The sequence below is a fragment of the Muntiacus reevesi genome, chromosome 2 (assembly GCF_963930625.1).
Source record: "Muntiacus reevesi chromosome 2, mMunRee1.1, whole genome shotgun sequence".
NCBI lineage: Eukaryota > Metazoa > Chordata > Mammalia > Artiodactyla > Cervidae > Muntiacus > Muntiacus reevesi.
Genome location: NC_089250.1, coordinates 19,695,397 through 19,709,529, shown reverse-complemented (window position 1 = coordinate 19,709,529; position 14,133 = coordinate 19,695,397). Strand labels below are relative to the sequence as shown.

Genomic DNA, 14,133 nt, shown 5'->3' with positions numbered 1-14,133 from the left:
TAGCTTTGCTCATAGTGATGCTGCCTGAGGCCACTGCAGGGCTTTAATCTGCTGCACCTGTCACTTGCAGAGCAGTTCCGTCTTCTTGGTTTATTTTGGCTTGCTCTGTTCGCAGGTCTCTTCAGTGTCTTATTTACACCCCTGACACAAGGGGGCGAAGGTGGTCACTTATTTAGGCTCACTTGTGTTGTAGGGAGAGGACACTGCCAAAAAAAAAAAAAAAGTGGCATGTGTGGGGATTGCTTGCAGTGTATGGACCACACTGTGTTTGTCCCAGCTCACAGTGGTGTGTACTTTCCGGGTCTACACTGCTCAGGCTCCAGGGTGCTCTGCAGGGGCACTGTCCAATTCAGGCCCTGCATTTCATGCAGTTCCCAGGTCTAAGCCGCTCAGGTTCTTGGGTACTCTGCAACGGTGTGCGTTGTTTGCCATTCCCATGTCCGAGCAGCTCCGGAGACCAGGCGTCTGCCAAGCGCACTGCCCTCCGTGGGCCGCGCATCTTAGTCACCGCCCCTGTCGCCACCAGTGCCCTGTCTCAGGTGTGCCGTGTGTCTCCTGGGGAGCTGATCTCAGTCTGCGGCCCTCCTGGCAGATGTCAACCATGCAGGATCCGAGGAAGACGGGTTTAGCAACTGGGAGCCTGCTCACAGTTTGGTGGGGGATGCCAGTCTCTGGGGCTGAGATTGGAGCAGCCCCTCGCCTTCGGGCTCTGACTGTTGCATGCTTGCCTCTCAGCCTCTGGCAGGCGGCGCGGCCTGTACACAGCCGGCTAGCTCTCCTTTGGGTACTCACTCAAGCCTTTGTTCTGTGAACAGGCCAGGCTATGCATTAGAGCCTTTCATGGGAAAGTTCTTTTTTTTCCTCTCTGGTGATCCCAGTTTGGGTTGCTATCTCACGTTAGCTCCCTCAGATTGTCCTCGGGGAATTCAGGCCGATTATGCAGCCCACGCCTCCCTGTTCAGCCCCTGCTCACTGGTGGTAGATGGGAGTGTCTGGGCTACTTCTGTTGGCAGTTGCAGTTTACGCATGTTTTCTGTGGGTTTGTTTTTTTTTTCTCCCAGTTATATTGCCCTCTGAGATTCCAAAACTCCCCAAAGACCCTCCTGTGAGAGGGTTTCCTACTGTTTGGAAACTTCTCCTCCTTCATGACTCCCTCTCCAAGACGGGTCTCCATCCCTAACTCTTTTGTCTCTCCTTTTGTCTTTTATATTTTGTCCTACCTCCTGTCGAAGAGAACGGGCTGCCTTTCTGGGTGCCTGGTGTCCTCCGCCAGTGTTCAGAAGTTGTTTTGTGGAAGTTGCGCAGCATTCACATGATCTTTTGATGAATTTGTGGGGGAGAAAGTGGTCTCCCCGTCCTACTCCTCTGCCATCTTGGGACTACCTCCTGAGTTACTCATTTTTGTAAATTCTCTTTAAAGACCTCCTCACCTTCTAGTATTAGTTTGAGGTTTTTTTTTTAACATGACTGTTCTGAATTTTATCTAATACTTATTTGCATCTATTAAGGTTATCAAATGATACTGCTCAATTGTATAAAATGGCAGATTGTATTAAAATAATTTAATTGTTTTCATTGGAGGTATAAAATAGTAAAGGAGGTAAATTACATATACAAAGTGTACAGTTCAGTAAATTTTCACATTTGTATATAATCATGTATCTACCATCAAAACCAAAGTCAAAATATAGAACATTTCCATCACCACAAAAATTTTCCTTTTACTCTTCCCAATCATGACCCACTCTCACCCAGAACTAAACACCATTCTCATTTCTATCACTTTTGATTATTTTGCCTATCGAACTTCAAATAAATAGAATCATAAAATATGTACTCTTGTGTATATATTCTCTTATCAACACATATTTGTGAGATTTATCCAAGTTGTTGCATGTATCATTACTCATTCTTTTTTTTCTTTAATCAATTTTGCTGCATTGTATAAACTGATAATGAACATTTGGTTTGTTCCAAACTGTTGACAGTTAGGAATAGAGGTGCTATGAAATGGTTTGTTCATGACTTCTAGTAGGTTTATGTACTTGTTTATCTAGGGTAAACGCCTAGAAGTAAAACTGAAGGACCGTAAGTTATACATATGATTAAATTTATTAGATAATACCAAACATTTTTTTTAACATTTCCACAAGCCACAAATGAAAAATTGCGCTTGCTGGACATTCTTGCGAATACTTGATATTACCGTATTTTTCCATTTCAGCCATTCTAGTGTGTTTGAAGTAGCACAGAATTGCAGTCATGGTGTTAATATGCCTATCCCTGTTGCACAGTTACAGTGAGCATCTTTTCCTCTGTTTACTGGTCATACAGATCTCTTTAGCGACGTGTCTGTTCAAGTCTTTTGCCACTTTCTCAAAGTGGGTTATTCTTTTACTTAATGATTATAGGAATTATTAACATATTCTGAATATTCTTTATTACATGTATGTATATCCAATTTTGATTTTCCAGTATCTTGCTTAACTTCTCACTCTCTTAATAATTCAATAACCAGAAGTTCGTAATTTTAGTGAAGAGCAATCTATAATTTATTTAGCTTTGTTTCCAGTATTAGAAATTTCTGCCTACCTAAAGAGATACTTCTCTAGTAGTAGTGTTATTTCACATTTTGATTTTCGATTCTCCAGCTTCACAGTTAGTCTATATTTTTAAAAGAGCCTCTTTCATAGTGAATGTTCTTTGAGCATTAAATGTAATGTATATACTGTGGGGCCCGTGAGTTTATGCATCTGATTTCTTCTAAATTTCTTTTTCCCCACTCTACTTTTACCTCTTCACAGGCTTCTCACCAACCAACCAAGTCATTCACCATTACCAGTGAGCAAGGGTATACTCTCACCTCAGGATCCTTCTCTTGACACAGAGTGGGTAAGCTCTGACCATTCTGGGATTTCTCTCTGGAGGATTACTCGTCTTTCAGCATCACCCGAGTATGAACTTAGAATACAACAACCCATTTTTAACTTGTGTCCATATTATTGGTACAGGGTGACCCCTCCATGAATGCTATTTGGTTTTTTAAACTCTTCCATCTGGTAGACACAGGAACTCCCCCACCTCCTAACTGATTCTGGGTGTGATCTGAGGACATGCTGATGGTGGATGACATGGAGGTCTGAGTCACCCACTCATCTGGCTTAACTTGAGCCCTCTGGCCTTACTTGTGCCCCATCTTGGATACAGCATCTAACCCCAGAACAGACTGCTATTGGACCCACTGTCATTTTAATGTGAATCATCTGACAAAACTTCAGGTGATGGGCAGCTAAGTTTCATAGAAATGTGATGTCCCACAGTCAGTAGTTCTCTATCAGGTTCCTTTTTTTTTTTTTTTTCCATGTCAATCTGGCCCCCAGGGTATAGATTTTTATTTTCCTACTTGAGCTTGCCATAAACTCCACATTCATCTTCCAGTCACTTCGTAGGTTAGAGCCTATCAGTTCATAGGATTCAAGCATCTTGTCTGTTTACCCCTAGACTGCATTTGCTGCAGAGCTCTTTCCCGAGTTCCATTCAAACCTGGCAGTACCACCTGATATATAAGGTCAGGAAAGTACTTTCATACCATATCATTCAGGTATGACCTAAATCAAATCCCTTATGACTATACAGTGGAAGTGAGAAATAGATGTAAGGGACTAGATCTGATAGACAGAGAACCTGATGAACTGTGGACAGAGATTCATGACGTTGTACAAGAGACAGGGATCAAGACCATCCCCATGGAAAAGAAATGCAAAAAGGTAAAATAGCTGTCTGAGGAGGCCTTACAAATAGCTGTGAAACGAAGAGAAGCGAAAAGCAAACGAGAAAAGGAAAGATATTCCCATTTGAATGCAGAGTTCCAAAGAAAAGCAAGGAGAGATAAGAAAGCCTTCCTCAGTGATCAGTGCAAAGAAATAGAGGAAAACAAGAGAATGGGAAAGACTAGAGATCTCTTCACGAACATTAGAGATACCAAGGGGACATTTCATGCAAAAATGGGCTCAATAAAGGACAGAAATGGTATGGACCTAACAGAAGCAGAAGATATTAAGAGATGGCAAGAATACACAGAAGAACTGTACAAAAAAGATCTTCATGACCCAGATAATCACAATGGTGTGATCACTCACCTCGAGCCAGACATCCTGGAATGGGAAGTCAAGTGGGCCTTAGAAAGCATCACTACGAACAAAGCTAGTGGAGGTGATGGAATTCCAGTTGAGCTAGTTCAAATCCTGAAACATGATGCTGTGAAAGTGCCGCACTCAATACGCCAGCAAATTTGGAAAACTCAGCAGTGGCCACAGGACTGGAAAAGGTCAGTCTTCATTCCAATCCCTAAGAAAGGCAATCTCAAAGAATGCTCAAACTCCAGCACAATTGCACTCATCTCACGGGCTAGTAAGGTAATGTTCAAAATTCTCCAATTCATGCTTCAGCAGTACATGAACCGAGAACTTCCAGATGTTCAAGCTGGTTTTAGAAAAGGCAGAGGAACCAGAGGTCAAATTGCCAACATCTGCTGGATCACCGAAAAAGCTAGAGAGTTCCAGAAAAACATCTATTTCTGCCTTATGACTACGCCAAAGTCTTCAACTGTGTGGATCACAATAAACTGTGGAAAATTCTGAAAGAGATGGGAATACCAGACCACCTAACCTGCCTCTTGAGAAACCTGTATGCAGGTCAGGAAGCAACAGTTAGAACTGGACATGGAACAACCGGCTGGTTCCAAATAGGAAAAGGAGTACGTCAAGGCTGTATATAGTCACCCTGCTTATTTAACTTATATGCAGAGTACATCATGAGAAACGCTGGGGTGGATGAAGCACAAGCTGGAATCAAGATTGCCGGGAGAAGTATCAATAACCTCAGGTATGTAGATGACACCACCCTTATGGCAGAAAGTGAAGAGGAACTAAGGAGCCTCTTGATGAAAGTGAAAGAGGAGAGTGAAAAAGCTGGCTTAAAGCTCAACATTCAGAAAACTAAGATCATAGCATCTGGTCCCATCACCTCATGGGAAATGGATGGGGAGACAGTGGAAACAGTGTCAAGCCTTTATTTTTGGGGGCTCCAAAATAACTATAGATGGTGACTGCAGCCATGAAATTAAAAGACACTTACTCCGTGGAGGGAAAGTTACCACCAACCTAGATAGTATATTAAAAAGCAGAGACATTTTTGCCAACAAAGGTCCATCTTGTCAAGGCTATGGTTTTTCCAGTGGTCATGTATGGATGTGAGAGTTGGACTATAAAGAAAAATGAGCACCGAAGAATTGATGCTTTTGAAGTGTGGTGTTGGTGAAGACTCTTGAGAGTCCCTTGGACTGCAAGGAGATCCAACCAGTCTATCTTAAAGGAGATCAGTCCTGGGTGTTCATTGGAAAGACTGATGTTGAAGCTGAAACTCCAATACTTTGGCCACCTCATGCGAAGAGTTGACTCATTGGAAAAGACCGTGATGCTGGGAGGGATTGGGGGCAGGAGAAAGGGACGACAGAGGATGAGATGGCTGGATGGCATCACCGACTCGATGGGCATGAGTTTGAGCAAACTCCGGAAGTTTGTGATGGACAGGGAGGCCTGGCGTGCTGCAATTCATGGGGTCGCAAAGAGTCGGACACAACTGAGCGACTGAACTGAACTGAAGTACTTTCAAGTTTCAAATACACATCCTCCAGAACCCAAATAGGATTACCAAGCACTTTTAAAAATTCTGATCACTAAGATCTGTGACATGTAATTATCTTTCATTTTTGAAGGGATATCTTAGCATGCTCCTAAGAAGTTTACTGATATGGTATGCCATTGAATATTTATAGTTTGTCTCCTACCCCTTGGAATACATATAGCTATAAAGGCAGTCAAAATACTGTGACCTCTTAGCCATCTGTAATAATGAACCTAGTTCTGAAGACATAGCTGATGTGCTGTTTATCAGATGTCTGACTGGGTCACATCTCTTCAGACATATGAGAGATATGGCAGAGATAAACACTGCCAGATAGACATATATACTGTTGTCCATCCCAAGTGGATGCAAATTCATGATCTTTTCTGGTAAAAATGAAAAAGAACACATATAGTGGCTCAGTGGACACATGCCATATACCAGAGGCCATGAAAATCTGCTCCAGCACTTATACCACGTCTCTACTGGCATCTGTCTATGTGCCTACTAGTTGAGCCCAGAGGGGGCAGATTAGCAAATTAAACATATGATGGAGTCCACCATGCCTGCGTCCTTTGAGTCATTAGTCTGCATTTATTTCTGCTGTTCTCATTGATGTTTTTCAAATTTACTGGCTTAGATGGGTCTGAAGTAGGTTCAGGGGCCTCTATTTGGCCTTCCCCACTATATTTGTGTTGTGTTTGTGACAAACCTAGACAGTGTATTAAAAAGCAAAGACATTACTTTGCTGACAAAGGGATGTATAGTCAAAGCTGTGGTCTTTCCAGTAGTCGTGTACAGATATGAGAGTTGGACCATAAAGAAGGCAGAGTGCTAAAGAACTGATGTTTTTGAGACTGGAGAAGACTCTTGAGAGTCCCTTGGACATCAGGGAGATCAAACAGTCCATCCTAAAAGAAATCAACTCTGAATACTCACTGGAAGGACTGATGCTGAAGCTCCAATAATTTGGCCACCTCATGTGAACAGCTGACACACTGGAAAAGACCCTGATGCTGGGAAAGACTGAGGGCAAGAGAAGCAAGTGACAGAGAATGAGATGGGTTGGATGGCATCACCAGTATGAACATGAACTTTAACAAACTCTGGGGATAATGAGGGACAGAGAGGCCTGGCATGGGGCAGTCCATGGGGTTGCAGAGTCTGACACGACTGAACAGCAGTTGCTGTAACAAATTATCACAAAGTTATCAGCTTAACACAAATTTATTATCCTACAGTGTGGCAGACTAAAAGCACAACACAGGTTGCACTAGACTAAAAATCAGCCATCAGTGGTTCTGTGTTCCCTTCTGCAGTCTCTACCAGAGAATCCATTCCTTTGCCTTTTGGGGCTTCCATGTGCTGGTCACATTCCCTCCACTTGTGGCCCTTTCCTTCATCTTCAAAAAAAGGATCTTTCTATTTTATCTGTAGACACATTCCCCCCTGGCTCTCTTCTCCTATTGAGAGCTCTCTTGCTTACAGTCTTCTCACATGGCCTTTCCTTAGCATATGTGCACAAAGTGCAAGAGAGCTCTGGTCTCTCCTCCTTTTGTAATGCGGACACTAATCTTATCAGGGCCCTATCTGTATGACATCATTTAACCTTAGTTATTTCCATAAATGCACAATTTCCAAATATAGTCACAATGAGTTTGGAAGACTCATTCAGACCATATAGGATGAATTTGGTTAATAAAAATGTGTCAATATTGGCTTATTAGTTAGCACAAATGTACCTTACAAGATGAAGGTATTACAGAAGTATATTTATCATGCCTTTTTATTTTCTGTATTTTTGATGCATTGATGTCTGGGACCTTCCCAGGGCTAAACAGTTCCTGAAGGTGATAACTCACTCACCTGAGAGCACTGTTCCAATACAAAGTAACCAATACAGAGCCCACACCCAATAAATGCCCTCTGATAATTGAGTCATTTAATTCTATACTAATGTGTTTTATGTTGAAATGTCTACTTTTGAGTCATTCATTTTTTTCCTTAGTTTGTCAACTTTGTTGACAGAAAACCAACTTTTAGTTTCACTTTTTTCTATTGGTTTTCTATATTCTCTATCATACCAAAGTATAGTTGGTAAAACTTCAATACATTTAAGGTATACAATGTAATGTTTTATGTATATACTGTGAAATATATGTATACACTGTGTTAGGTAACTGTATACTTTTAACTGAGCTTCCCTGGTAGCTCAGCTGATGAAAAAGCCGCCTGCAATGCAGGAGACTATGGTTCGATTCCTGGGTCCGGAAGATCCCCTAGAGAAAAGGACAGGCTACCCACTCCAGCATTCTTGGGCTTCTCTGGTGGCTTAGGCAGTAAACAATCCATCTGCAATACCGGAGACCTGGGTTCGATCCCTGGGTTGGGAAGATCCAGGATTCTTGCCTGGAGGATCCCCGTGGACATAGGAGCCTGCAGGCTACAGCCCATGGGGTCACAAAGAGTAGGACACGACTAAACAACTAAGCACATACTTACAACTGCTGTATCGTTTGGATCTTATCTTTACATAATGTTTCGAGTCTAGTCTGTCTGACATGAGTAGGGCCACTCTTGTTCTTTTTTGGTTGCCATTTTTTTTCCATTCTTTTACTTGAAGCATGTGTCCTGAAATCAAAAGCAAGTCTCGTACACAACATACAGTTGAATTTTTTTTCTCGCCATTCAGCTAATCTATAGCTTTTGATTGGTACATTTAAACTGTTTATATTTAAAGTAATTACTGATAGAGAAGCACTTACTATTTCCATTTTGTTAACTGTTTTTTATATGACTTACATCATTTTTGTTCCTCTTTCCTGTCTTGTTTTTTTTTTTAATATATATATACTTTGATTCCCTTATTTTCCTGTTTCCTTTCTAGGTATCTTTAAATTGATGTTAATGTACAGTGTCTTAGTTTCAGTTACATAGCCGAGTGATTGTTTTACATATATATTCTTTTCCATTTTAGGTTAGTATAAGATATTGAGTCTAGTTCCCTGTGCTATACAGAAGTCCTTGATGTTTACCTATTTTACTATAGTTTACTATATAATACTGTGTATAGGTTCATCCCAAACTCCTAATTTATCTCCCTGCCCCAATCCCTTTTGGTAACCATAAGTTTGTTTCCTATGTCTATTTCTCTTTTGTAAATAAGGTTATTTGTATCACTATTTTTACAATGCACATATAAATGATATCATAGGATATTTGTCTCTGACTTACTTAGTATGATAATGTCTAGGTCCATCCATATTGCTGCAAATGGCATTATTTCATTCTTTTATGATTGAGTGGTATTCCACTGTGTACATGTATGTCTAAGTATCTTTTCAAATTAAGATTTTTCTCCTTAATATATGCACAGGGTTGGGATGACTGGCTTATAATCTAAATATGTATATAAAAACATGTGTCAGGAGAAAAATAATGTATTATAGAAAGTAGACTATGTTCCTATATTATTTTTAAAAATCTCATTTAAAAAAGCAAACTTGTGGAGCAAAAAATACAAATTCAGTTATACTGTGGGTGTAAGGAAATGAGTTGAACCACACAGCAGTGTAGGTGGTAGGAATGGAAAATGAAGGTGAAATGGATGGTCCTTTTTCTCATAAAGAGGTATAATCCTCAACTGAAAGATGGTTTACTCTAAGCTAGGAAATACATTTAAATGGGAGATGTAAAAAAGATGCCCATTTTTAAAACCAGGAGGGGCACTGCAAATGTGCTGGGACTTCTACCACAGTGCTTTCCCCCACATCTGACCCTCGCAATGATCCAGCAAGGGATCTATTTCTTTCAAAAGCTTCACACAAGTATTTTTATGGATACACATACTTTATAACATAAATAAATCAAGGACAAATGAAAATTTAAAAAACTCCTTAACAGAACAGTAACAATTTCCTGTCTCAATCTTAAGTAAAATGATAGTGTCCAGCTTTAAGTCAACAGCTCTAAGATTATGTTCTTCAAGAGTTAACTCTGCTTAATGTAGGAATGAAACAGAAGCAGATTTGTCCAGTATTTGGAGAGCCAAAAAATAGACTGAAATCTTACTTTATTCTACCTACCTTCCTTCCTTCTGTCTTTTGGCTTAAGTAAAATACCAGAAATTTTTTTGTCAGCCTCTTTAAGCTATAAAAACTTCATGTATACAAACTAACAAAATATACAGAGCCCAAACATCTGATTTAAATATTTTAAGCATCTTTATTTAATAAATAACTTCACTAAACAGCATTGTAAAAAGTGAACTGTTAAAATTAAAAGGCACTTAAAATAAGAATGTGAATAGTATGAAACAAAACAGGAAACTCAAACAGTGAGAGGTAAATATACAGTGGTCTGTTATAGCACTAATTTAAAGTAAGAAATGCTTAGGTGATAGCTATTGCATGAGCCACAGTACAACTTCACATGTTCAATAAAAAGGCAAATGTACAACTAAAACATCAATGAAAAAGTACTGATTTTAAAAAAGTCTTACCCCAAACTGCAAACAAATACATTAAATGATTAGAAGAGGTGATAAAAAGCACCAGGCTTTAAAAAGAAAATGAATAAAATAAAATTCACCCGGAGGTCCCCAATTCAGCAAATACTATGTAAATTAAGGCTTTATGTAGATAATGCTAAATCAAGGACTTTTTTTTTTTTTTTTGCAGAAAATTTCCCAATTCTTTTATCCAAGACTTGAATTTACAAAGAGAAGGCATAAAAGTTACCAAGATTAAGTAACTCTTAAAATGGCACATAGGTTTTAAAGCTATGTTTTCCCTTCCTAGCTCTGACTTTCCCCATGGCCTCTGCAGATCAAATATTTCATTATTTTACACCTGTAACTCCTAACATACTCATCTTTCAGGTATGTCATCAGTCGTGTCTAACAGGCAAATAGCAAAATAATACATTTAAAACGACTCTAAACTAGCTAGGAGGACATTTACTTTGGATTCTGTATAACTGAAAAATGACATGTCTGCAAAGCTAGAAATCAGTTTTAACACTTGATTAACAGAAAGTCTCATATCATCCTCATTAACTACTGCCTTTCAATCACTCTAGAAATACTGCTTAATCCAGTAAGACCTGGATTCACTAGTCCAGGAGAAAAGGTCAAAAAGGCACATTGTGACCTTAGATGACAAGGATAACCATCCTGTCGCAAGTCTTTTGTCAGTCCCTGGCATTGGTTATAACATTATTTTCAAAATAATAAAAAAATTTTCAAATTATACATATTGTACATTTTCAGAACCTGCCCATGAGAGGACCATGGTGACACTGCCCTGAAGCTACCTTACTGTGACTGTGGAATTACTTTGCATTCAGCACTGTGGGTACACACAGGCAGTGCTCATTTCCCCTCGTACTTCGGATTAACAACAGTTGTCACAGCACTCTTGTAAATAGGATTTTCACCCTAAAAAAGAAAAAAGAAAAAAATTATCACTCTACTAAAGTCATCTAATTTTAATATCATTTTATAAAGTTAAAGACCATTTTCATAAGTCATTTCCATTTGATCTGTCCAGATATCAAAAGCTTACAAAAAATGAAAAATGAAAGCTTTGCCCCACAAGGCTAGAGGTGCCTCTGAAAAGGCACTTTTCCTTTCTGAAAAGTCCTTCCTCCACTGGTGATGTGCTGTCAACAGCTTCTCTTTTTTAAACTAGTTTTGAATACTATCTTGAAACTAGTTTTTAACAAACTCTTCTGCCATCAACTGCCTGATTCTTAATCCTTATTGTGCACAAACGTGCTTGATAATGAAGAGACTGCTTGGCCTTCTTGTCTGTGGGGGAGGTGCCCTTCTGAGGCTTCGCCACTCAGGGTGTAGAGATTCTGAGGTAAGACTGTCACAAGTGGGCACAGTGCCAAATGTGCTTAGACAAAAATAATTACCATTCTTCATGAAACAACTGCTATTCTTCAATATGCTGATAGAACATTTTATCTTTGATACTATATTTTACTGAAATGTTAAATGATTCCAAGCCATCAACATGAGAAATCTTTCCAGAGTCATAACTTCACTGACAGTGATATTTTAAAACGTATCATTTTCTTTAAAAATTCTCATTCTAAATTATACATTTTAATATCTTCTATAGCATTCTTTCTCTATTCTTTAAAACTGAAGATAGGCTTGAAAATCAAATGAGAAATATGGGCAAACATTCCTATCTCAGAGAAAATACGTGAGTACAAATCAAATAAATGTTTTAAGATTTTTAAATGCTATTTAGTTTCATATTTTACTATAGAACCATTTGAGGTTATTTTTTAAATATTTATATAAAGCACCTAAAGAGTAATTTTTGCTTTTAAATTTTATCCACACTTCACTTCAGGTTACATTTGGATATAGCTTTCATTGCCACAATTTCTGCCTCCTAGAAGGGCATAGCTTGGTGGATAACAAACATGAAGATAAAGAACTCTCAAACAGTACACAAGGGAATTCCATACATAAAATGGGAACAGCATAAGAAAACAGGGATTGACTGAGATTAAGGATATTGTCAAAATGAAATTGACCATAGATAAAACATTGAAAGTTATATAGAAGCATATACACATGCACAGTTAGAAATCTATATGGTTGAATTTTTGAGGGTACATATGTATGTTCTAAGTGGGAAAGGGGAAGCAGATGATGCCATCTTTAAAAAAGAGTAAGAATTCACTGAGGGAAAGTAAAACATATAAAGGCTGGGACTTGACAAATACCAAATAAACCACTCTGACTTCTGTCCAGCAGTTAGTCTGGAACCTGACACTGTGCCTTCACTCCACCCCACAAAGCACAACCTGCCCAGTCATTTCTGAAACACAGAAGAACCTAGGATCCCTCAGAGATAAACATTATACAATCTGGATGACAAAAATCCATCGGACATGAAATTTGAGCTCTCGTCCCAGCTGGACCCCAGATGGTACTATGGCAGACATTCCATAATGGAGACTGGCGTCTGGGTCCTAGCAACTACATTCCTAATGAGAGTCAGTACAAATGAGTGAGTCTACTTCCACCTTCCTATCATGCAAGGCTAGAACTGCCGTTTTTTTTCAAATATGCTAGGAAAATAAATTACCATTAAGTTTCTTTAATGCATTAGATAAATCTAATACTTAATACTTAAAAACTGTAAGGTAATAAAATATGGAAAAGAAAAAAAAATGGCTAAGTTATAGATGAAACCGAAGTACAATTTACATCGCAGAACTTACCTCTGGAGAAAACACTGCCTTTTTATGTACACATTTATATTTATTATTTCATATATATTATTATTTCAAAGTCCATCCAAACAAAATTTTAACATGCAAGGTTAGAGGTAAGAGATTAAACCATCTGCACTGGGCATCATCTTAAATGGACGTAAGCTAAAATAATGCATATTAGTTCCCATCGTTCAGAGTGCAACCCTTCCCCACCCCAACAAAAAGCAAAGCCTGTTTAAATCAAGAGGAACAGGGTTACATTCAGCAGGGAAGTCCTCTGTTCTCAGTAAATGTCATCTGTGCTCACTCTGGAAGGGCTGATGTGGCTATAGCATCATTTCTGTTGCATGTTAGAAATGCAGTGCACAACTATGGGAGATTAGCAGCCCACATTTAATGTGTTTATATATGAAGAGCTTTAACAAAGTTGATGATTTGATTTTTTTTAAATGTACCTACATGAATAGTCTAATGTGCTGAAGTAATTAGACTGCCTGCCTATTTATCTGAAATATGTTAATGACATAACTGACCAGCAACCTTGGGTCCCATACTGGAAAAGTGCGCTGTAAGCCATGATTTAATTTCTTAATGCTCATTCATTAATATCTGTTTATTTCTACTTAAGTTTTTCTTGAGAAAACATCTCAGAATAACCAGTACCCATTAATTTTCCTGAATTTCACTAGTGAATAAGAATTTTTCACAAAACTTTCACATCTTGAATTATCCAAAATGCTTATTTTGGCTGAAGTAATAGTGTACCAAAAATTGACTTAACAATAAAAACAGTAAGTTTCACTGTTACTGATAATTTCCTTCAAAACACAATTTAAATTATGGCAAGGTAAAAATTTCACCTTTCAATAGGAGATGTAGAAATTTTTTCATGAAAGTATCCATATAAAATGTCAATATCTGATTATGACAGAAAGAGGAAAGCAAAAAAACCCAGCAAATTAGTTTCCTTCTAAAAATGACATTCTTTCTGTAAAGCTCTAAGTAAGGAAGAAAAGAATATTAAGTCTCATGCTACTAAGGAAATGTACCAGACTATGCAAAATGAATCTGACAATTTTCTGCCATCAAATTTAACTCTGCCATTTCAAAAGTCTTAAGACCTGCTTAGAAATAAAAAAAAAAAATCAGACATATAATGGTTTCTAATGTTATCAGTACTCCCTGTATCTCTTAAAAATATGAAAC

General features: G+C 38.5%; 1 protein-coding gene across 3 annotated transcripts in view; it reads right to left on the bottom strand.

Annotated features, from left to right (window-relative positions):
- Nucleotides 1-9,889: 9,889 nt before the first annotated feature.
- The window catches only part of ITGB1 (integrin subunit beta 1), a 44,009-nt gene continuing 39,765 nt past the window's right edge, over nucleotides 9,890-14,133 (bottom strand). For all 3 annotated transcript variants that reach the window (XM_065921066.1, XM_065921067.1, XM_065921068.1), the window contains one exon: nucleotides 9,890-11,122. In XM_065921066.1, coding sequence (XP_065777138.1) covers nucleotides 11,057-11,122 — 66 coding nt within the window. In that variant the 3' untranslated portion in view covers nucleotides 9,890-11,056. The remainder of the gene's footprint in view (nucleotides 11,123-14,133) is intronic.